The sequence below is a fragment of the Rhododendron vialii genome, chromosome 10a, assembly GCF_030253575.1.
Source record: "Rhododendron vialii isolate Sample 1 chromosome 10a, ASM3025357v1".
NCBI classification, from domain to species: Eukaryota; Viridiplantae; Streptophyta; class Magnoliopsida; order Ericales; family Ericaceae; genus Rhododendron; species Rhododendron vialii.
Window position 1 is genome coordinate 27,208,093 of NC_080566.1, and position 23,730 is coordinate 27,231,822.

At 40.2% G+C, this 23,730-nt stretch overlaps 1 protein-coding gene across 8 annotated transcripts; it reads right to left on the reverse strand.

The window, feature by feature from the left end:
- LOC131303230 (GDP-mannose transporter GONST1) lies at window positions 1–23,408 on the reverse strand. 8 transcript variants are annotated; one of them, XM_058329997.1, is made up of 10 exons: window positions 22,886–23,396; window positions 22,400–22,481; window positions 14,596–14,830; window positions 14,323–14,462; window positions 5,920–6,049; window positions 5,188–5,286; window positions 4,443–4,597; window positions 3,064–3,180; window positions 744–841; window positions 1–624 (listed from the first exon to the last, which is right to left on the reverse strand). In XM_058329997.1, exons 3-10 carry the CDS (start codon window positions 14,815–14,817, stop codon window positions 566–568), a joined length of 1,020 nt encoding a protein of 339 aa, XP_058185980.1. In that variant the 5' UTR covers window positions 14,818–14,830; window positions 22,400–22,481; window positions 22,886–23,396; the 3' UTR covers window positions 1–565. The 8 variants fall into 8 exon arrangements, 5 of the variants coding, with proteins under 5 accessions (XP_058185980.1, XP_058185979.1, XP_058185978.1 ...); XM_058329996.1 differs by having other exon boundaries at window positions 22,397–22,481; XM_058329995.1 differs by lacking the exon at window positions 22,400–22,481 and having other exon boundaries at window positions 22,886–23,395.
- Between the last annotated feature and the right edge of the window lie 322 nt (window positions 23,409–23,730).

Genomic DNA, 23,730 nt, shown 5'->3' on the forward strand with positions numbered 1-23,730 from the left:
GCCTCAAAAGGAATGTATCATCAGATTCCACCAACTAAGTTCTCATTTCAATTTTCCTCTTCTGAGCTAATTTGACTACACTTCAATACACAAGTAATTAATTCTAAAGTACAGTCAGGTGCATCTAACAAATTACAAAGGTTAGAGGAAATTATCTCCCACTCCAAATACAGATCAAGAATCAGTTCCGAGGCAATGTTCTAAAAATTGCTAGGTGCTAGTCGGGCGGAAAAGGGGTGCCTAGCACCTAGGCGCCGACTAGTCAGCCGCCTAGCACCTAGGTGGGGACTAGGCGCCCGACTAGTCGAATGTCTAATCTAGGCGTCGGACCACCGCCTAGTGCCTAGGCGGGGACTAATCGGCCTAGGCGGCCGCCTTTTAGAGCTCTGTTCTGAGGTAATAGGGGAATTTTAACAACTTCCCAATGGAGTGAGAGTCCTCACTCCAGTCGCCTGTCGGAGAGAAGTGCTCTGAATGTTTCTGACATTCCTGACGTGAAATATATAAGCAATCTGATAGAGATACAACACAACTAGTCTACAGACACCTAGCAGTTCATAACTTGTTAAGACTGAGACTTTTCCCGCATTTTTGCTCGAGCGAAAAACACGCCTGCCACCAGACCTGCAAAAATGCATTGGGACATTATGGTCTCCGGAAGAAAGAAACTTTCTTGGGAAAACTGAAAGGGCTAAATAGATTTTACAAAAGCAAGGGAGTCTTTTGTCAGCAAGAAAGCTTACCAAATAATATGCTTGCAGAATTCTCTAGACTCGTAGGGACATTGAACAGAAAGATACCAGCAACAGAGAGGGGTATTTTGTTAAGTGATCCCACAAGGCTGCAGACAATTGCCAATCAACACAAGCATTTAGAACTAGATCCTTTCCTTAAAAAGAAACCCTATTGACCATTGAGAAAATAAAAACAGTATCTGACACTACAACACATACGCATCATTGTTACAGCCTCCAGGTTTGACATGAACCCAACCTAGGTTTTGGGCGCCAACATGAGACACTCTACTGCCTCAAAAACTCGATCAATGTGAGTTGAACATGTGACATACGGAAAAGCCTACGGCATAATAACGTGCTGGATCAAGTATGTTGTGGAATGTGGTATCGCTCACCTAGCCATGCTTGGCATCTGTTACATAACGTTACTCTTAGTACTTTCCACGGACTTGTAACTCTAACTATTGTTATTATAGCGTAAGACCACTTTGAGGTATTGTATTCTTCTCAACAATAGTGAAATAACCACAGTGATTTGTGGGCATGGCCCAAACTGGGTGAACAACGTAATGTGATATTCTTGTTTGTCTCTACTTTCAAGTATTCCCTCCGTCCCACTTTGTTTGTCCCAATATTCCCCTTTTTGTTGCCCCAAAATGTTTGTCCATTCCAAAAGTCAAAAGTACTAAATTTTTTTATTTTCCTCATTTGTATTAAAGTGTTAAATATCTTCTTGGAAACACAAAAATGTAGGAGTATAATATGAAAAGTGAAGTTTGCAATTTGTTAAAGATGATGTCCCCTTAATTAGTTGGAATTCCTAAAAGGGTTATTTCCAAAGACACCCCTTCAACTATCAATTTTGATCAACATGACCCCCTCATGTTCAAAACTCATCAACCTCACCCCCTTAACTTTCATTTTCCATTAACTCCACCCCCTCCGCTCACTTCCATTAAAAATTTGGACAGAAACGAAGAAAAATACTAAGTTACCCCTCCATGTTAAAATTTTTGGACTTGAAAGAAATTCAACCCAGATCTCTCTCGTCGAATATAGGCCCACCGCCGTGGTGAGGTCGGCGTCTGCGAGGGAGCGGACGGCGGGGTGGGGGAGAAGGGTGGGCTGGAGGATGTCGAGGAGCTGGGGCTGCGTGAAGGGCGAGATGATCTTGCGGGCGTCATCGAGGGTGCGGTTAGGGTTTGGTGGGGCAGTAGGAGCGGTGTCGATTTTGAAGTGGGTGAATAATGCGGTGTAGTTCTCGTCGGCTCTGCGTTTCTTCGAGTTGTGTTGTAGAATGAGTAATAAACCCGAGAGAGAGAGAGTGGGGGGTGGGGGGGAAGAGGGGAGAGAGCGGTAAAGGCTCAACGCAAAGGTTTCAGAACTGGCGGTTAATAGATTTTTAGGGTTATAAGGTGTAGGGAAAATGGCATGGGTTTGGGGCAGACGGTACACCAATACACAGGTAACGTGTCGCCGCCTCGGGATGACGGCTGCGATGGTAGATCACACAAGAGAAGGTCGGCGGCTTCGTCAACGTTTGTTGCGTCGCCATTGTTGTCCCGTGGAGGAGAGCTCATTGTACACCAAGAGACCCCGATCATGTTCAATTTTTACATTGGTAAATCTGGGTTATCTCTGACCTTGTCTATGTGTTTATAGCAAAACTCCCCTTCGTTAATTTCTTCCCAAAACAAGTAGTTTCTGTTGTATTTGAAAAGGAGGAGGAGATGAGGTATCTAATGCCTGGGCGCGGTGGCTGGTTTGGTGTCTTCAGAGATTATTTTGTACTACTTCCATTTTGTATTTCAAAAAATTCATATGCTCATACAGTGGTTGAGGTTGTGACAGGTGGTTTGTTTTGTGATTATTGTATTGTGGCTTTGTGAATGTAAATTAGTTAGCTTTTTACTGTTATTAGAACACTAATTTTTCAAAGAAATTGGATGATTTTGTCCGAAAAATTTGGGTTGAAATCTAGGTTGATGACTTTTAAACATGAGGGGGTCATGTTGACAAAACCTGATAGTTGAAGGGGTGTCTTTGGAAATAACCCTTCCTAAAATGGACAAACAATGGGACGGAGGGAGTATTTTATTCCACGAATTGCTGACCAATTACCTGGACGGAGGGAGTATTTTATTCCACAAATTCCTGACCAAATATCTGAACCCTAACCCAAATCTAACCATCCAACCAATCCAGTGCAATGGCAAACCTACAAAGCAAGGGATAACGATCTAACTACCATTGCACAAGTAGCCAGCTTCAAAACAAGCAACGTAACCCACGTCTCAAAATTCTTCAGCATGTCTTTCAAACTTACCTGTATGTAGTGGCCCCTGTTTGATGAAGAAACCACATTGAAGTGAAGCTGATTGCTAGACCCAAAAATCCACTTAATGTCATCACCAACCAGAAGGTAGGCATTCTTAGAAGTGGTCTGCCATTTATTGAAAAACACATAAGCGTCCATAAGATAAGCAGAAGACTTGAACATGGCAAAGCAGAAGAAAGGGAAACTTTAAGCAGCAACTAAATATGTCGCGACGAAAAGTCAGTAGAACATAGCTAAACTCATGATGCAGAGATCTAAGGTTACAGCAAGAAATGAAGAGATGAAATACGAGTATCAAAGAATACCAAACAAAGGACAGATCAAACGACTATAAGAGAATAGAAATTCAAGGAAAAAAAGATGTAATATGTGGAAGCCAAAACTTGTGCATAACACATCACTTGTTCAAAGTCCGGAAATTTCCAATGACAGTAAGCAAAGCAGCAACGCACTAAATGGAAAAATCTTGAAGCAACTAACTCAAGCGATAAGTCTGCTAGAGTCATTGAGTTTTTCATTTCAGAATTTGATTTTTTCCATTAAAACTTAAAAAGAGAAAGTCCTACACTTGAGGGCTAAAAGGGCTCTTATCCAACGTGAAATACAATCAAAGAAAAAACAAACAAAATAGAGTAAACCACAAGTTAGAGAAATTCCCGCTTCTATAGAGATATACAGCAAAAGCATGAAGATACGGGTACCACCCAGTGGTGGACTCAACGAGTTATCTTAGTACCAAAGGAGGGTGACCACAAAAGAAGTATCCTCCTCCTGAAAACAGGAGTTATGCATGTATTGACCAAGGTTATGCTGTAAAACAGACCAAATAGAAGCAAAGAATTGCAAGAGGTGCAAGCAAATACCATTGTTGCAAGTTTTTTTTTTTTTTTTTGTACAGCCATTCTTGCAAGTTAAACTTGTTCACTAGTATATGTTGACAAAAGTCTGCTTACACAAATATAACAAAAGGTTGAAAACCTAATGTCAATGAGCGATGGGATTTCAATCTCCACAAACCCAGCTATAAGTATCAGTTGACAAGCAGGACAAAGTAAATAATAATAAAGAAAAATATAAATTCTCTTCCAACTTTGTTATCATAAAACGGAGAATATGCAGTATATGTTAAACATTTTTTACAATTTGTTTCCATGAGTAAAATTTATATAACTCTTATTAAGTACATTCAAGTTATTCAACATCGAACTTTGGCCAACGAAACCACAATAAACCAGCACATCATTACCGGAAAGTTGAAACAATAGGTTCAGCAAAACAACGATAGACAGATCTAGGAGACTTTGATGCATCAGCTTACTTTTCCAAGTCATAAAAGATAAGAACAGAAAAGAAAGAAAAGAACTCACGTTCTAGAAAGATAGTCGACCTCATTAAAAATGAAGATTAGTATAACCCCTAAGGGCAACGAGAGCGTGTTATTGAGCAAGACCATTGAAAACTCGCTCAAGTTCCCAGATCTTGTAACTTGCTTTGCTGTGTCCATGACCCTGCGTAGTGTTAGCTGCAGCGCAAAGATTTGAAACATAGAAAGTCCTTCAGCAACAAAGTTGACTACATATTCAAGTAACTTGGCCGAGACATAAGCTAAAGGTTCCATCCATTAACTAACATTTAGGGACACAACCCTAGTAATACAAGAACTGCAGCTATACCCAGTCTACAAAGTGTGTTATAATTGAGGTGAATACAAAACTAGCATATAGAGTCATAGACTCAAAGACCCTAAAGTTGCTCACTAAGGATCGGTCTAATGACAATTGCAGACATAGTCTCTTATTTTCTTAAACCAAGTGCATGAAGTGATGTTATTAAACTTATTTCAGTATTACATGATTAAAGAAATGCCTGATAATATACAGAAATTTCTTTGGAAATAAGAATGTGAAAAGAGATCAAATTTAGAGTAAAATAAATAAACAAAGGATATCTAAAAGCAACTGGGTAAATGAAGACATAAAAATGTAAACGATATGATCAGCAACTGGGTAAATGAAGACATAAAAAAGTAAACGATATGATCAGTAACCAATAAAAGGAGGTTGACTACGGAAGCAACAAACAGAAACCAGTGAATGCAACCGAGATACTCACAGAATATGATGCTGTCAAGAAGCAATTAGTTATCTGCCATGCATAGCCAACTGCATGGAAAGATAGATCTGTAATCCCTCCAGAGACAGCAGATATAATCTGCAAAAGGGAATGCGTTGCCTCTTCAACCATCATGAATGCTTCCTCACAAGTTCATCACAATATGTCAATCACATATAGAAGATGGCTGTTGAAGACTTAAATGATGGATATTCAAGCATGATTACTTATACGCTGTTCTTCTATATGTGATTGACAATCACATTTTCTAGCGAAGAATAATTTCTAGCCCCTCCATGTGGAGCAGGTAGAAAACCCCTTTCCCGAGAATCTAATTTATATTCAAGTTCATCACTAAGTAAAGCATCTTATGTGGGATAGTTACACAACTAACACTACTGGACGTACTTCAAAGAGCTTGATACCCGTGAACCCCATACTTCATATCCGAATACATATATTCCTAAGGGATCCACTAGACCACCAGAGACGGATTAAAAAACCTTATGTCATCATCCTAGGGACCTAAGCTTTGGTAATTTGGAGATTTACTTCCCCAGTTGTCATTTGCAAGGGATCGTAGAAAAAATATGCCATATTTTCTCAAAATTGGTATGGTACAATGCAAATAAAATACATCAGGATAACAGTTTTGAGATTAAAAAAAAATCCCAAATATCTACAAGTAATAATAAACCAAGTCCCAAAAGAATTCTTTATCATTCAACTTACCATTAAAAATAGAGCAGCCCAAACTCTGTTGTCATGGTGCTTACTGAAAAGATACATTTCCCCAACTGCAGTTATCACATTTGTAACGTTCTTCAGGACTGTGACCATGGCAACGTTTATATATTTCAGACTGCAAACGAAACCAATCATAATAACTAAAGCTGTCAAACGAGAGTATTCCACTTGCTCTGGCTAACTGTAACGCAGATATGATAAAAATAACAGCAAAAAAATACTTGAAAATGTCACATATTGTGGTTCTCATAAACTGCAGACATTAAAATTCGCATCTCCTTCATCAGATTTGGAAAAACGCACTTGGCCCTATCAAAATCCAGGCCTCACAACCAGTGGATTGGAGGGGCAAGGTCAAAATAAAAAGAAAGATGCAGACACCATAGCGAATGTAGGCGTGGCTTCGATGCTCAGGAACATTGGGACAAAGTGGAGGCCTGAATAGTTTTAGGGCTTAGTTACACTTACGGGAACAAAACAGAGATTATGTTAGTGCTTGGGTATGCGTAAATGTTTTGGGTTGTCTCATTTTTATGAAAACCAAGCACTTAATCACAGTGTTCTAATATTTTATATTGTTCTTGTGATTCTGGGGGTGCTTCCAAGCGTTTGTAGGTTTGAAACCAAAAAGTATTTAGCATCAAAGCTTTTAGGACTCAACCCCACAATCGGTATTGGAGCAAAAGAGAAATAGGGGTTATTGTCATTTAATATAGATGAGAAAACAATCTCTAGTTGGTGCTGGTTGTTAGCGGCAGACTAAAAGTCATCAACGAACCAAAAAGATGGCTGGCTTCTTGAATGAGCTGTTGGGGCTTGTTGTGAAGGGTGGACCTTCAGTTAAATAGTAGAAAAGTAGTACATGCATATGACGTAAGCAAGCAAGGCATGGTAAAAACGCAAAAATTGGTACATGGGTGTCCAGATTCTCCAGAAACAACATAGGCAAGCAGAAGTGAAAGAATGGTTTATGTGTGTAATTCCACCTAGAAGAGAGCAACAACCGTTGAAAGTTCACAAGTATATACAAAGATCAAATGGTTGGAGCTCAAGCAAGAGGAAAGAAACCCTAGGTGAGTGGTTGAGGGTGGCCTAGTGCGGAGGAATGGTCCATGCTAGATTGAGTGCAAGGGATTAATAGGAAGCAACAAAAATCAATATCGATGCTCGTAATCTTCCAAATGATAAGCCAAGCTGAAAGAATGTGCAGTGTATTCTTGTATTGTGTGGACCCATAGATTTAGTGGGCTTGAACAAATAGTTGGGGCAAGTAAAGCCTTCCAAACAGAAGCCTAATGTCTGGCATCTAGGATTTCTAGAATTTCCCAATTAGACAGGAAGCTCGTGAGAGGTGTATAGTGATGTAGAGGACAAAACAAATACTAGAGATCAATGAAACTAGTGTAGCTTTAGGACTCAGAGACACTAGGAGTGGCAGGGAAGCATGGAATTGTTTCACATTTAGCTACCATAGAGTGGGCAAACATTATTTGTTTTAGGGCTGGAGAATTGCTGTCACGGTTTGAGGTATTTTTAGTTTCTTTATAATCTTTATGATCTGTGGTGAATATCTATTGCTACAAGTAATTAATGACGAAAGATTTGGCTAAACCATGTAAATTCCTTGTACTTGCATTGTGTGTGGCTTTAATCCTAGCATATGGCATAAGAGCTTGGTTCTGTAACCAAGAAGTGGTATCATAGTTGATTTTGCAGAGCCGTGGTTAGATCTTGCGTTCTTGATATCTTGATCTCATTCACGTTAGAAAGGAGTTTCTACGTCTGCTTGGAAGATAGATGGAAAGAAAGAAAGGCTTCTATTGGAAAGATTGAGATGGTAGACATAGTAAAAAGATATGCATGTAGGACAAAGCAAGTCCAATTTCACTCTTTTGTTCAGTTGGTAAGATCTAGTAAAATGAGCTTGCTCAAGAGAAGAGATAGAGCCACAAAGTAGCCACAGCTGAGTGAGCGGACTCTCTGAGTGAAAGGGCTGGCCATTTCTGTTTTGAGTGTAACAGAACATAAAAACAAGAGGATTGACATTGAGACTAGGTCTTCAAGATAGCACGCAAAATTCAAGCCAAAGTGGGGATCATCACGTGCATGAAAGGCCGATATTTTTGCAGGCCCGTACAGTTAATGGGTATGTGCATGTGTTCAGTCAGATTGAGAGCTCGAAATCCATTAGGGGATCTCCAACATGCATTCAGATTCCTTTTATTTGGTGATGGCATTTCAAATTGGAAGGGGATTAGGAGTTGTAATTCTTAAACATAGAACACTCAATTGAAAGGAATTTGAAGAAGTAGATAGCAGGAAGAATTCACTCTTGATCCGATCTATCAAGCCACGCTCTACAGATAAAGTTAAGAGACAACGGCCAAGCAATAACCTGTGCCTGCCTGCCTGCCTGCCTGAAAAATAACAACAAAAGGTACATCATTCTTCTAGAGGCGATTTTGACAGGGCACTCGTTCTTGGATCTTGTCCGTCTCTGCTTGTTGGGGATTGAGGGTTTTCTCCTCCCTGGCCATCATGGCTGGGGATCTCGGGCAACATTTTCCAGATTTGCTTAGTTCCAATCCTCCTCGTCTTAGGGTTTCGGACTCATCAAATTCTAGGGTTTCTCCAAAAATTGATATTATTGGTATGCTTGAGAAGGCATCGGTCCCTACATTTGAGCACTTGAAGGTGGACGCTACTGATGGCCCAGCTGCGAAACAGATTAAGGAACTTAATGCGGAGGTGATCAAATTACAAAGGCTCTTGGAGGAACAGGAGACGCTCTTGGCTTCGAAGCAACCTGCTGTGGCTTTAACAGGTACATCTCTTCCTCCTGCTACTGTTTTGCCTCCTGTCTCTTGGAAAGATAAAGTTGTTGAAGGTGTCTGCTCCTCGTATGGATTTACAGTTCTTTCCCCCTGCTATAGTTAATGAGAAAATTGTGGTGCAGCCTCCTGAGGAGTTTGTAACTCTAGGTAATGAGAAGTGGAAGGATTGTGTAGTGGGATACTTCATTGATCGGAAACTTCCATTCACGACTGTTAAGTCTATTGCTGAGAAAATTTGGGCTAAATTTGGGCTTATTGATCTGCTATAAAGTTGGGGCCTTTAGGGAAGTGATTGAGTCTGGCCCATGGCACTTTTGGGGGAGGTTGTTGGTTCTTAAGCAATGGCATCCTCATATGTGTCTTGAGAAGGAACAGGTTAACAAAATTCCCTTTTGGGCTCAGTTTTATAATGTGCCTCTGGAGTTATGGACTGCTCCAGGGCTGAGCTATGTGGCAAGTGCTCTGGGTAGGCCCTTTATGCTGACCGTATGACTGAAACATGTAAAAGGTTGACTTATGCAAAAATGTGTGTTGAAATTGATGTAAATTCTGAGTTACTTGATAGTTTTGATGTAGTGTTGGCTAATGGTGATACATTTCCCATAAAAGTCTGGTATCCTTGGAAACCTTTGAAGTGTGATAAGTGTAAGGTTTTTGGGCATAGGCCTTGCCAAGATGCTCCCTCTGGTAGTCTTAAGGTAGAATGTGGATATTATTGATGTTCCTCCAATGCAAAAAGGCAAGGGTCGAGGTAGGAACAAGAAACAACTTTCTAAATGATCAAAGTAGGCACTTGGAATATTATAGGGTTGAATGATCCTCTTAAACAAAAATAAGTTAGATCTGTTATTTTAGCAAATAAATTTAGTCCTATGGGTATAGTGGAGACTAAAGTTCGTTTAGATAATATTCCATCTACTATGAGTGTTTGTTTCCCTAGTTCTTGGAAAGCTATTCATAACTATCTTGCTGGGCCTGTTGCTAGGATTATCCTGGGTTGGGATAGTTCTGTGTTTGAAGTTTCTACAACTTGTATCTCTGATCAACTCATTGTTGTGGATGTGCTGTTCTTGGAGAATAAACGTAATTTTTTCCTGTCTGTGGTGTATGGTCATAATCGAGTTGGGGATAGAAGAGCTCTTTGGAATGATATGAGGTCTGTGTATAGTTTGGATTCTTCTAAGCCTTGGATCCAGCTTGGGGATTTTAATGTGGTCAGAACTTCAACAGAAAGGTTGGTTGAGTTTGATGGTGGTGCTGCGGCTGACTTTAATGACTGTTTGTTGGATATTGTTCAAGATGACATGCCCTTTAAAGGCTTTTGGTTTACTTGGACCAACAAGAGGGAGATGGTAGTAATAAGAGTAAACTGGATAGAGTTTAAACAAATGTAGCTTGGTTGGACATGTTTCCTAATGCTGAAACCTCCTTTCTTGCTCCAGGTGTCTCAGACCATTGCATTATTTCAGTAGCTATGGTTCCCCCTAATGGACGACGAAAACCCTTTAAGTTTTTTAATTTTTGGCTCCAACACCCTGAATTTGGCCAGACTTTGACTAGTTCATGGAATGAGCTTTTGGAAGGGAGGCCTATGTTTGTGTTGTCTCAAAAATTGAAAAGATTGAAGTGTGTGCTGAAACAGATGAATCTACAATGTTACTCTAATATTAGTAAAAGGGTTATGGAAGCCAAGGCTGAACTGAGTAGTTTGCAAGAAAGATTGTTTACTTCCCCTTCTGATGAGGCTTTGTGTACTCAAGAAAAGGATTTGGTTTGTAAATATGTGGAGTTGAGGGCTGCTGAAGAATCTTTTATGAAGCAAAGGTCTAGGGTGAAATGGCTAGCATTGGGTGACCAAAATACTAAATTTTTCCACCAAAAGCTGTGTGTACATAGAGCTCGGAATACCATTTTGAGTCTTCAGAATATGGTCACATTCTTGAAACTCCTGGGGAAATTAGGGCTGAGATTCTCCAATATTATCAAGGGCTGCTGGGTACCTCTTTTTCTAGTAGAGTGGATGCAAGGTCTCAACTTCAACAGGCTATTATTTCTCATGTTTCTGAATCTCAATCTCGTGGTTTGGTGGCTCCTATTTCTGATGGAGAAATTAAGAAGGCTCTGTGGGCTATTAATGGAGACAAGGCTCCAGGCCCTGATGGCTACAACTCCCTTTTTATCCAAAAGAATTGGCAAGTGGTGGGTCAGGACCTTCTTTCTGCAGTAAAGTCCTTTTTTGTGTCTGGGTTTTTGCTTCAAGAGTGGAATGCTACGGCCATCTCTTTAGTGCCTAAGGTCAATTCTCCTATGTCTATTCGTGACTATAGGCCTATCTCGTGTTGTAACGTGGTCTACAAATGCATCACTAAGGTATTAGCAAACAGATTGCAACCCATTTTGCCTTGCTTAATCAACCAGGCTCAGTCTGCTTTTATTAAGGGGCGTTCAATTGTTGACAATGTGCTCTTAATGCAAGAACTAGTAAGAGGATACCATAAGAATGATAAGGATCCTAGACGTGCTATCAAGATAGATCTAATGAAGGCCTATGATTCCGTGGATTGGTTTTTCCTTTTTGACACTATGAATGCCATGGGTTTCCCTTCTAGGTTCATCAATTGGGTTCGGAAATGTGTTTGTTCAGCCAAATTTTCAGTTGTTATTAATGGTTCTTTGGAGGGGTATTTCCAGGGCATGAGGGGTTTGAGACAAGGGGATCCTATTTCCCCCTATTTGTTTCTTATAGTTATGGAGGCTTTTACTGCTTTACTGCATTATCGAGTGGATCAAGGTCCTTTTTGCTACCACCCAAAGTGCAGGAGCATTAATCTCACCCATTTGATATTCGCAGATGACTTATTCATTCTATGTGGAGCATCAAATGATTCTTTTCACCTTATCAAACATTTATTGGATGACTTTTACTCCTACTCTGGTCTCAAGCCTAATATGAACAAGTGCTCTGTTTTCTATGCTGGAGTGTCAGAGGGTGATAAGGCTGTTTTGGGAGGTATCCTTCCTATTCCTGAGGCCCATCTTCCTGTCCAATACCTGGGGGTGCCCCTTATTTCTACCAGGTTGAAGGCTGCTGATTGTTTGGTCGTGAAAGAGAAAATTTTGATGAGAATTCAAAGTTTGTCTGCTAGGAAATTGGCATATGGGGGAAGCGCACAGCTGATCCAGTCTGTTCTTTTTAGTATACAGGTCTATTGGAGCTCAATTTTTGTCATTCCTAGCAAAATAATTAAAGAGATTGAGAGTACATTGATGGCATTCCTTTGGTCAGGATCTGAGATGAAACATTCTGCTGCCAAGGTTAGATGGGATCATGTATGCAGTCCAAAGGAGGAAGGAGGGCTGGGATTCAGAAGGCTTAAGGAATGGAATAAAGCAACAATGCTTAAGCATCTCTGGGCCCTTTGCAATAAAGCAGATACCCTTTGGGTGAAGTGGATTCATACATACTTTATCAAGGGCCAATGTTTGTGGTCCACGGACATCCCGAATGAGGCTTCATGGACTATGAGGAAGCTATTGAAACCTAAGAAGTGTAGGTCAATCTCTGATAAAATACTTGATTGGTAATGGACAAGGTACTTTTCTATGGCTTGAAAACTAGCATCCTCTTGGCCCTCTTTTTCATAAATTTGGTGAGAGAGTTGTTTATAATCTTGGTAGATCTTTGAATTCTAAGGTTTCCTCGATTATCCATGATGGGGAGTGGAGGTGGCCTAGACAAAGGAATAGGGTCACTCAGTTTATCATGGATCATACCCCTCTTGATTTTAAACCAATTTGTGATACGCTAGATTCAGTCGTGTGGCTTCCTAATCCTGCAGGTTTTACCGTGTTTTCTGCTTGGGAGGCTATCAGGCTTAAACTACCTATTCAGCTTTGGTCTAGTGTTGTTTGGTACAATAGAAATGTTCCTCGATGGTCTTTTGTGTTGTGGTTAGCTGTGCAATAGAAATTAAGCACAAGGGACAGGTTATTGAGCTGGGGTATGCGTGTGGAGGATGGTTGTGTGTTCTGTAATAATGCCCAGGAGTCACATATACACTTGTTTTTCCAATGTGCATTCTCCCAATCAGTTTGGAGGGCTGTTTTGCACAAATGCTTGACTGATCAAATCCCTTTCTCTTTACCGGATGTGGTTGCATGGTATATTCAGACAGTTAAAGGGTCTGGGCTTAAGAGTTGGCTTTTGAAAAGTGTGTTTGCTGCTTGTGTCTATAACCTTTGGATGGAGCGGAATCAGAGGATTTTTCAACACGAGGTTTCTTCTCAGGATCAGGTCATCCTCAAGACTGTAACTGCAATTCGGGATTTGCTGAACTTGAAAAGGGGTGTTAAGAAATCCCATAAGAACATAGAGTTGTGTTGTAGTTGGGGCCTTTCAACTAGAGTTTTTTGATCCACACTGTTTAGTATAGGAGTACTTTGTATAGAGTTGTTTGGTTCTTTTTTCTTAAATGTCTCTTGTAGTATGCCGAGGCTTGTCTCAGGTGCTTTGGTTTTTCGGGGGAATGCCCCTTAGAGTTTGTACATGAGTTTGAGCTTTCATAAAAGTAGAGTGCTTATCCAAAAAAAAAGTTAAAGAGACACAGCTCATTAAGAAGGCCATCTTCCACCTGCCTAACCTAGGATAGGCAGGTGAAATGTGCAGATCAACTGATAAATTGCAGATCAAGCCACGCTCTACCGATAAAGTGCAGATCGAAATTCTGAGGATCAGTGAGAGGGTTTGCAGAGATACAAGGGAGCAAAGAATACCAGTGAGCAGCTATGTTACATGGGTTCGGGTTTATGTGCCAGCTAGATAAGTTGGTGGTTTGCAAAATCAAGAAGTTTCTGTGTTTTCCTCTTTGTTGTGTGCGTGTAATCGTAGGGTGCTTCTCTATGGTGGTTCAAAACCCTACACACGTCACATCCTTGTTACGAAGATTATGAAACTTGGTAAACGTAAACAGATGGCACACAAAGGATACAATACATCCATTAGAAACTAAATCCTCACCATCTAGTTAGAGGAATTTTACTTTCAATGAAAACAAATTCCTCGTCATTATGCAACATTTCAAAATGCGATCAGAAGAATTGAGAATACTCTAGAATGCAATAGTGAAAACCATAATACATGAGAAATGCTAGTTACCCATCATAATTGTAAGCAAGTTACTTAATTCCCAAGCAGGAAGAGAACAAACTAGTTACACATATATTTGAATTCACGAGGAAACAATATCAAAAGCCAACCTAGTTAAGCATAATGAGACTGCATATAATCATCTTAAACACTCCATTTAGCGGCTCTCAAATCTTTACAATTCCATTTCAGAGTATTTGGTCAGTCTTTTAGGAAACAGAACGGTGTAACATCTGTAGGTGCGTAAGCACATATATACAGATATTAACAGAACAATCTATTAGATGCAGATACAGGTTAATCATAATTAAGATGTGTATAACAAAAAGTTAACAACATTAAGTTAGCAGAAAGTAGACTAAACCAGGATAACATCTGAATGCAGAAAACGAAAGAAAGACTTCTAACCTAAACATGCTTGTGACTAGCATCCCGACGAATATAACGTTCACAGGAAACCAGACCTTAATCAATCTCCACGTGAGAGGTTCTGTCGTTATTAAACCAAAAACACTCAACAGCGACACAATAACCACTGAGACAAGGTTCTGCACCACCGAACACAGAAAAACTAGTTACTTCCAAATGAATTCTTCAAGTCGATACAATTTAATAACAGTGAAATTCCAGAGTCTGACTCATAGAACCATCCAAGTAACAAAGGTAAGCGGGGAAAATAACCTGGTAGAGCATCAAAGATATCCCGGCATTAAAATCATAGCTGGAAAGGACATACTTGTTAACAAGTATCATGCTACAAGATGAAATGCAATATGCAAAGCCAGATAACAAGGCCTGGTTACGTATTTTTACTGTCTTGTTACTTCGGATGGTCTTCTCTCTGTCTCTTTCCAATTTACCACCTTCCAAAACATCAATCTCATCATCATTAAGAGTCTTCATTGCAACAGCTGACCTATACGAACAGAAACGAAACCATGTGGTAACTTATATAAATTCCATTGCACACGGCTTTTAAATCAGAGAAAGGTAGGGAAAGAAAAATATATGCATACACCCATGTGTTTATAAATATACTACACATTTTACAGCATTTTACAGAATGAGAAGCTTACTGCTTTGAATACACAAAAGTGGGGGAGGGGGAACTTGGAGAAGATTGGCCAGTATCAAATTTGATTGCAACAAGTAGTCTCGTTTCAACTTCGTTATGTTTTTTCAAAGTACACTACCATTTATGGCTTCTTCCAAGTCAGATATAATGGAACTGCATAATAAAGTAGTAATATCTTCTTGGCTTTCAAACCAGTTCTAGATAAAGCTAAAGTGATGACAAGCAAGATTCAGGATATAATAAGTTAAGACATGTATGTTCATTACGGGAATGTAAGTAAGGACCAGTCGGCCAAGGCGGCTGACTATTAGAACACTGGAAGTATAAATACTAATCCATTTGGTAGAGGTTTTGTATTGCAAGAGGTATTTAAAGTTCAAAATAAACGGCTTCAACATCACCAAAAGAAAGGAGGAATACAAGATGAAGAGCAATTATGTTGGCAAAAGATGAATGGAAACTCTCATCAAGCAAACCATCTTTTTATCAAGTATCATGTCTGTCTCCTCTCCGAAACAAATCCTCAAAAACAACATCAACAAAATCTGGAGGGATATCACACAGCGGAATAAATGCAACAACAGAGCTTAGCGCCACGCATACGGCATATCCCTCCCGCGAACATAGTACACTTGTGCATCATCTGACCCAGTCCTTGGGCAACTAAACACTCCTAGGTCTACCTAATCTAAAGTTAACATTTCGTAACTTCCTACTAGGAAATAAATTTTTGTTACCATCCTATCCAACCAGACCCATTTCTGCTGGAGCTAAATGTTAGACTTGTCCCACATCGCTCCTCTAAGTCATCCAAGCTTGGTTAATAAATTCTAGAGGTTACTCCACCTATTGCCAATTGGTTTTAGGTTGGAACCCTCCAAGAAATCTAACATGGTTGATGGAAAATGGCAGCACCCGATAAAAGGCTATAAAAAACGTGGATTGGATGGTTCTAAGGCCCAAGCCTTAATTTGGCATATGCTGGATGATGTGGGCCCTACCTGGGATATTAATTAGGCATTGGCTGGAACATTAAAGGCTGTGACATTTCATGAGCCTTGTGTCTTTTCATTTAGGGAAGTTTGACCACATATTTAATGCATTCAACCTTTATGTATGCATTCATCCTATCCAGCCATCTAGGGAATATGAATAGTTATTTGCATCCAGCCATCTAGGAAATAGGAGTAGTTATTTGCATTCAAGTATTATGGAGTCTATATAAGTCATGTAATCTCAAGAGCTTGAATTATGATTGATTGAATGAAAATTTAGCTTTAAGCTTTTATGATTGTGTGATGCAATCTCATTCTTTGGTGTGATGCTAAAGAGGCCTTAGGTGTGATGCCTTTGGTAACCTAGGTGCGAGGCCTAGATCTATCCTTCTCTTACTCTTCCCTCCTTAAAAATACTGTTCATGTCTACTATTCACAGCCCTAAAAACAGCCCCTTTCCCTCATCTTCGATCATACTTAGCCCTATTCCAACTCTGTCCTACATCAATTTTGGTATCAGAGCGAGTGCAGTATCATGTCTACACGATCCGGAAGGCCGTTTAGAGGAAGATTAACTAATTTCCAGCGTGATGAGATTCTATTAAAACTTGTGGAGCAATTGGATAATAATAATCTGCGCATCAGCACTTTGGAAGGCCAAAGAACTCAACTTAATGATGGTGAACAAGGAGGCGAACAAGGCGAAAACTCCGGGAATAACAATCCTAATGAAAATGGTGAGAACCAAGGTGAGCGCACAAAAGAACAGCGTGCAGATTCCCTTCGAAGTCAGCAATTTAGGGCTGGCCAAGGTCAAGGAATGCAACAAAATTCCATGTCTGAATGGACCCATGATTTGTTACAGAGGAACCAACATGAGACCTATGATACAGCCGGAGATATCACTAAGAAGATTAAAATGGAGGTTCCAGATTTTGAAGGTAAGGTCAATCCTACTTTGTTTCATGATTGGCTTGCTTCTATTGAGGAGTACTTTGACTGGTATGATATGGCTGACGATCGGTGAGTGAGATTTGCTAAGATGAAGCTTGTGGGATTAGCAAAAATCTGGTGGATAGGTGTTGAAGGTGATATTCGAAGGTTGGGGCAACCACCGATTGGTACTTGGCAAGAGATGAAGGCTAAGTTGAGGGAAAAGTACATGCCATCAAATTACCATGAGAAGTTGTGTGAACAACTCATCGAGTTAAAGCAAAACAACATGTCAGTGGCTGAATATATGCAGAAATTTGATGAGCTGAAGATGAGGAGTCAAGTGACAGAAGATTCAAGTCAAACTCTTGCCCGATTCAAGGCTGGTTTGAGGCCAGACATAAGGAGGGAGCTGCTTCGCCAACCCTTGTACAGTCTCGAACATGCCTTCCAGGTTGCTTTGGATATGGAGGAGTATTTGAAATACCCAATTCCTAAAAAGTTTGGGTCTCAAGTTGGGGAAACTGCAGCTAAAGGGTACAATGATGCAAGTCGTTTCCGGCCTAGTGTTTCTAAGCAAACTTCAGACAATATGGCTGATCCAAAAGGCAAGAATCACGCAACCAACAAAGGGGGAGGAAAGGACAACAGGTGCTTTAAATGTGGTGAAACTGGTCATATGGCCTATCAATGCCCGAAGAGGAACTTACACATGGGAATGGAACAAGAAGCTCAATTTGACCAACAACATAATGATGACAATGATGATTCTTTTGACGTTGGGGTTCTAACTACAGATGACTTAGAAGAAGAAGAGGTGGACAATTCGTTGATCTTTGTTGTTAGACGTATCCTTACAGCACCTAAAGTTGAAAAGGAGGACTGGAGGCGTACTTCTATCTTTCAGATGCTGGTCCGCTGTGGAAACCAAGCCCGAAAGCTTATTATTGACAGTGGGAGTTGTATGAATGTTGTATCTGGTGCCACAGTGGAGCGTCTTAAACTTCCTGTTCAACCACATCCTCATCTGTATAAGGTAGCTTGGATCGACAACACTTCCATTCCAGTAACTCAGCGCTGCCTAGTTTCTTTCTCTTATGGTTCTTATAGTGATTCCATTTGGTGTGACGTAATTCCCATGAATGTCACACATATTCTTCTTGGGAGACCATGGCTTTATGATAGAGATGTGCAGCATTGTGGGAAAGAGAACACGTATGCTTTCTCATTCAAAAACAAGGAGATCGTTTTGAAGCCAATGAATACAGCTGAAATGGAAAAATACAAGGAAAAGAAGCCAAAGGGTGTTGCAGAAAATAAGCCTAAATCTCTCCACATTCTCACCAAGAAGTGTTTTCAAATAGAGAGTATGGAACTGGGAGTTATATATGCCGTGGTGGTAAAAGAAGTATCAGAATCAGCTGCTGCAACAGCCTCTGAATTTCCATCAGAAGTGGCTGAGTTGCTGTCCCATTTTTCTGATGTTGCACCTAAAGAACTCCCAAATGAATTACCTCCCATGCGCAATATCCAGCATGCAATAGATCTCATTCCAGGATCGCAATTGCCTAATCTTCCGGCCTATCGCATGAATCCAAGTGAACACGCAGAGCTTAAAAAACAGGTAGATGAGCTTCTGTCCAAGGGGTTTATTCGTGAGAGTTTAAGCCCTTGTGCTGTTCCAGCTTTGCTCACGCCAAAGAAAGATGGCAGTTGGCGCATGTGCATAGATAGCCGTGCTATAAACAAGATTACAATCAAGTACCGGTTCCCTATCCCAAGGCTTGATGATATGTTGGACATGCTGGCTGGTTCTTGTATATTCTCAGAGATTGATTTGAAAAGTGGCTACCATCAACTACGCATAAGGCCAGGAGATGAATGGAAGACGCTTTCAAGACCAAGGATGGCCTCTATGAGTGGCTAGTCATGCCATTTGGTCTTACAAATGCCCCAAGTACATTCATGCGCTTTATGACACAGGTATTACAGCCTTTCATTGGTCACTTCCTGGTTGTTTATTTTGATGATATTCTAATATATAGCAAGACCAAGGAGGAACATATCTTTCATCTTCAACAAGTTTTGAGGCTTCTCCGTCAAGAGAAACTCTACATGAACTTAAAGAAGTGTTCTTTCATGAGTCCAAGGATTGTATTTTTGGGTTTCATTGTGTCCTCTAAAGGTGTGGAGGTCGATCCAAGTAAAGTGAAAGCTATTCTAGAGTGGCCAGTTCCCAAAACCTTGCATGATGTACGCAGTTTTCACGGGTTGGCAACTTTTTATCGCCGATTTATTAGGAATTTCAGCACGGTAATGGCACCTATCACTAACTGTATGAAAGGAGGACAGTTTGTTTGGACCAAGGCAGCAACAAAAGCTTTCGAAGACATAAAAAAAATGATGTCTGAGGCTCCTGTTCTACGTCTTCCTGACTTCTCAAAGGTATTTGAAGTGGCGTGCGATGCATCACATGTTGGATTGGAGGAGTTCTTAGTCAAAAAGGGCACCCGGTTGCTTATTTTAGTGAAAAACTCAATGAAGCCAAGCAGAAGTATTCCACCTATGACAAAGAATTTTATGCAGTGATTCAAGCACTTCGCCATTGGCGACACTATCTTCTTTTTAAGGAGTTTGTGTTATTTTCCGACCATGAAGCACTCAAGTACATCAACTCTCAAAAGAAGCTGAATCATCGACATGGCAAATGGGTTTCATTTCTGCAGGAATATTCTGTTTTTATCAAACATAAGGCTGGTTCAGAGAATAAGGTTGCTGATGCCCTTAGCCGTGTGGTGTATGTTCTCTCTTCCATGGCTATACAAGTGGTGGGTTTTGATTTGCTCAAGAGAGACTATCCTTCTTGTAAGGATTTCAGCTCTATACATGCTCAGCTGCTGGCTGGACAGCAGGGAGGATATGGTGATTTTTCTTTGCATGATGGTTTCCTCTTCAAGGGAACCCGACTTTGCTTACCCAACACATCACTCCGTGAAGAAATGATTTGGGAATTGCATTCCGGAGGGGCAGCAGGTCATTTTGGAAGAGATAAGACAATTGCAATGGCCGAAGATCACTTTTATTGGCCAAAGCTGAAGCGAGATGTGGGCAGGGTTGTTTCGCAATGCTGTACTTGCCAACTTTCAAAGGGAAGAAAGAAGAATACAGGTTTATACACTCCGCTACCTGTGCCCCATGAGCCTTGGCAGGATTTAAGTATGGATTTTGTCCTTGGATTACCAAAAACCCTTCGGGAACATGACTCTATCTTTGTGCTTATGGATCGCTTCTCCAAAATGGCACACTTCATTCCTTGTTCAAAGACATCGGATGTTGTCCACATTGCTAAGCTCTTCTTTCAAGAAGTTGTTAGACTTCATGGATTGCCAAAGACCATGATCTCTGACTGTGATTCAAAGTTTGTGAGTTACTTCTGGCGAACGCTATGGAAGTTGCTGAATACGAAGCTGAAATTTTCTTCGGCTTTTCATCCACAAACTGATGGTCAAACGGAGGTTGTTAACTGCAGTTTGGGTAATCTACTTCGCTGCCTTGTGGGTGATCATGTTGGCAGCTGGGATCAGGTGCTTCCCATGGCTGAATTTGCATACAACAGCTCCGTTAATAGATCTACAGGACGCAGCCCTTTCGAAATTGTCACAGGTTTGCTTCCTAGGAAACCAATAGATTTGGTTCCTCTACCTATTCAGGCTCGCCCAAGTGCTGAAGCTGAAGCTTTTAGTCAACACATCCGTGATATCCACGATGATGTGCGGCGAAAGATTGCCATCAGCAATGAGAGCTACAAACAACATGCTGATTTGAGGCGGAGGTTTGCTGAATTTGATGAAGGTGACATGGTTATGGTTCGAGTCAAACCAGAACGGTATCCTAAAGGGGTTTATAAGAAACTTCATTCAAAGAGTGCTGGTCCATTTAAAGTTCTCAAGAAAATCAGCTCTAACGCCTACGTGCTTGAATTACCTGATGATATGGGCATAAGTAACGTGTTCAATATTGAGGATTTGACTCGATATTCTGGGCATGTTGAGGATAGTAACCGGGCTGACCCTGTGGCATCTCTCCTGGCATCCAAATGTTTCAAGGATGAAATTGAAGATGTGGTGGATCATCAAATTATTTCGACTTGACATGGAGGTTATCAAAAGTATCTCATTAAGTGGAAGGGGCGTTCACTTTTAGATTGTACTTGGATTACTGAAGAGGAATTTCACCGCCTCAACCCGGACCTTCATGAACAGTTCCATGCTTTTAACTCGTCGGGGTAGAGTTCTCTCAAGCCGGGGAGAGTTGATGGAAAATGGCAGCACCCGATAAAAGGCTATAAAAAACGTGGATTGGATGGTTCTAAGGCCCAAGCCTTAATTTGGCATATGCTGGATGATGCGGGCCCTTCCTGGGATATTAATTAGGCATTGGCTGGAACATTAAAGGCTGTGACTTTTCATGAGCCTTGTGTCTTTTCATTTAGGGAAGTTTGACCACATATTTAATGCATTCAACCTTTATGTATGCATTCATCCTATCCAGCCATCTAGGGAATATGAATAGTTATTTGCATCCAGCCATCTAGGAAATAGGAGTAGTTATTTGCATTCAAGTATTATGGAGTCTATATAAGTCATGTAATCTCAAGAGCTTGAATTATGATTGATTGAATGAAAATTTAGCTTTAAGCTTTTATGATTGTGTGATGCAATCTCATTCTTTGGTGTGATGCTAAAGAGGCCTTAGGTGTGATGCCTTTGGTAACCTAGGTGTGAGGCCTAGATCTATCCTTCTCTTACTCTTCAGTCTTCCCTCTTTAAAAATACTGTTCACGTCTACTATTCACAGCCCTAAAAACAGCCCCTTTCCCTCATCTTCGATCATACGTAGCCCTATTCCAACTCTGTCCTACATCAATGGTATCAGAGCTAGGTCTTGGGTGGCCTCACCTCGCGTGGGAAAGTCTCTGTCATCTCTGTCGCCCGAGTCAGTCAGTCAGCTCTTGGTCTGTCACCTCCACGTGCATCCAGGCTGCACGTGAGGGGGAGTGTTAGACTTGTCCCACATCGCTCCTCTAAGTCATCCAAGCTTGGTTAATAAATTCTAGAGGTTACTCCACCTATTGCCAATTGGTTTTAGGTTGGAACCCTCCAAGAAATCTAACACTAAAAACTAAAGTTTACAGGATTGTATTATAAGTAGCAACCAACCAACTTTTAGACAAGTTCCAAGAGGACTTTCTCATCCAACAACTTTTTCATTTCATTTCGAAAGGATAAGTATCAAATTTAACACCCATAATTAGAGGAAAACTATTAACTACACCATCCAGACAGGTGATAAAAATTGAGATGACACATGCAATGAACCCTACAATATCTTAATCAAACAAAATAACTGAATCACAGATCGTGCTAGCACCTTTCGTCTTCCAATTCCCACTTCCAGCACAGAGAGAGAGAGAGATAACTACAAGGTGGCAGCACTTTTCTAGTTCAAATTCTCTGCAGATTAACCACTGCTATATTTGAACCTGTTGTTTATCAGCCAGTGTCCTGCGAATAAAACAAATTGAATTTTCCATGTTTATGCCACATTAAGCAAGCAGAAGTTAAAGTTTAACACTAATAAAAGGTCACTGGAATTCCTTTCCCTTGGCGTAGTGGATAGCTCAACTGGATAATTAGTAAACAAAAATGAACCAGAAATAGGACCCCAAACTAAAAGAGCAGTTGATTTTCGAAGAGAATCTTCTTCAATCTAGGAAGGAGAATTTATGATTTTGTGGGTACCACGAGTTTATTGTACAAACTACATATGTGTGTGTGTGTGTGTGTGAAAACCACAAAGGGCAATATAAAGAATCAGATAACTACATATGAATTTGGTTAAATAAGGCTCAATCAGAACCAAGTGAGAATAGACATAAACATCTGAAGAGAGAGAATCAGGTTTTTACCTTGAACCAGTTAGGCCGAAAGATTGTCAATTCTTCGCATATGAAGAGTACCCACATGTGTATATATGTATAGATGCATTTGAATCTCACCGAACCCCACAAGGAGAATCAGCAAGGGTTGGGCAGAGGAAAAAAAAAAAAGTGGACACCCTTTTTGCGATTTGGGGAACACAAAAGAAAGGCCGGAGGAAACTGATAAAACAAGAGAGAAAGCTGATTGGACGGCAAGGTTTTTTTGGATTGCCAAGAAAATCCAAGTGAATATCAAAACAGACCCAAATGAACATCAAAACAGACCCAAATGAGTTTTTCTGGATTGTGGAGAGAGAGAGAGAGAGATGATTGGAGAACAAGGTTTTTGGATTGCCAAGAAATGAATATCAAAACAGGCCCAGACGAGTTTTTTGGATTGTGAATGAAGACGAAGAACAGATGACGAATATGGAAAGAAACGACTGTAAAACCAGAAGTGTTCAACTCTGTTTAGATTTGAAAATTTATTGATTTGACTAATTATTACTCTAATTATTAGTACCTTGTTTCTAATTTTATTTGGGTACCTCCCCTGCCCTGAGACTTATGTCCACTTATATTCACCTTACATCTCAACTCATCTCATTTTCCTCTATACGGTTTTCAATATTTTTTTCTCTCTATATCTCTCTACTTATTATCATTTATTATATTAAAAATAACTTTCAAAAATTCAAACCAAACAAGATGATTAGGCCTCGTTCCAGAAACTTTCTTAAAAAATAAACAGCTTATTTCACATTTTTAAACTCAAAAATAATGTAAATGAAAAATAATTTTTCAATTTTTTTTATATCGTATAAAAGATCTCA

Coding starts and splice junctions, on each gene's coding strand:
- LOC131303230 (XM_058329997.1), bottom strand. CDS start 14,817: ATGAAGACTCTTAATGATGATGAGATTGATGTTTTGGAAGGTGGTAAA. Junction 4,598..5,187: donor TCTTGACAGCATCATATTCT/GTGAGTATCTCG, acceptor TTTGCGCTGCAG/CTAACACTACGCAGGGTCAT. Junction 625..743: donor TTCTGCAAGCATATTATTTG/GTAAGCTTTCTT, acceptor GCATTTTTGCAG/GTCTGGTGGCAGGCGTGTTT.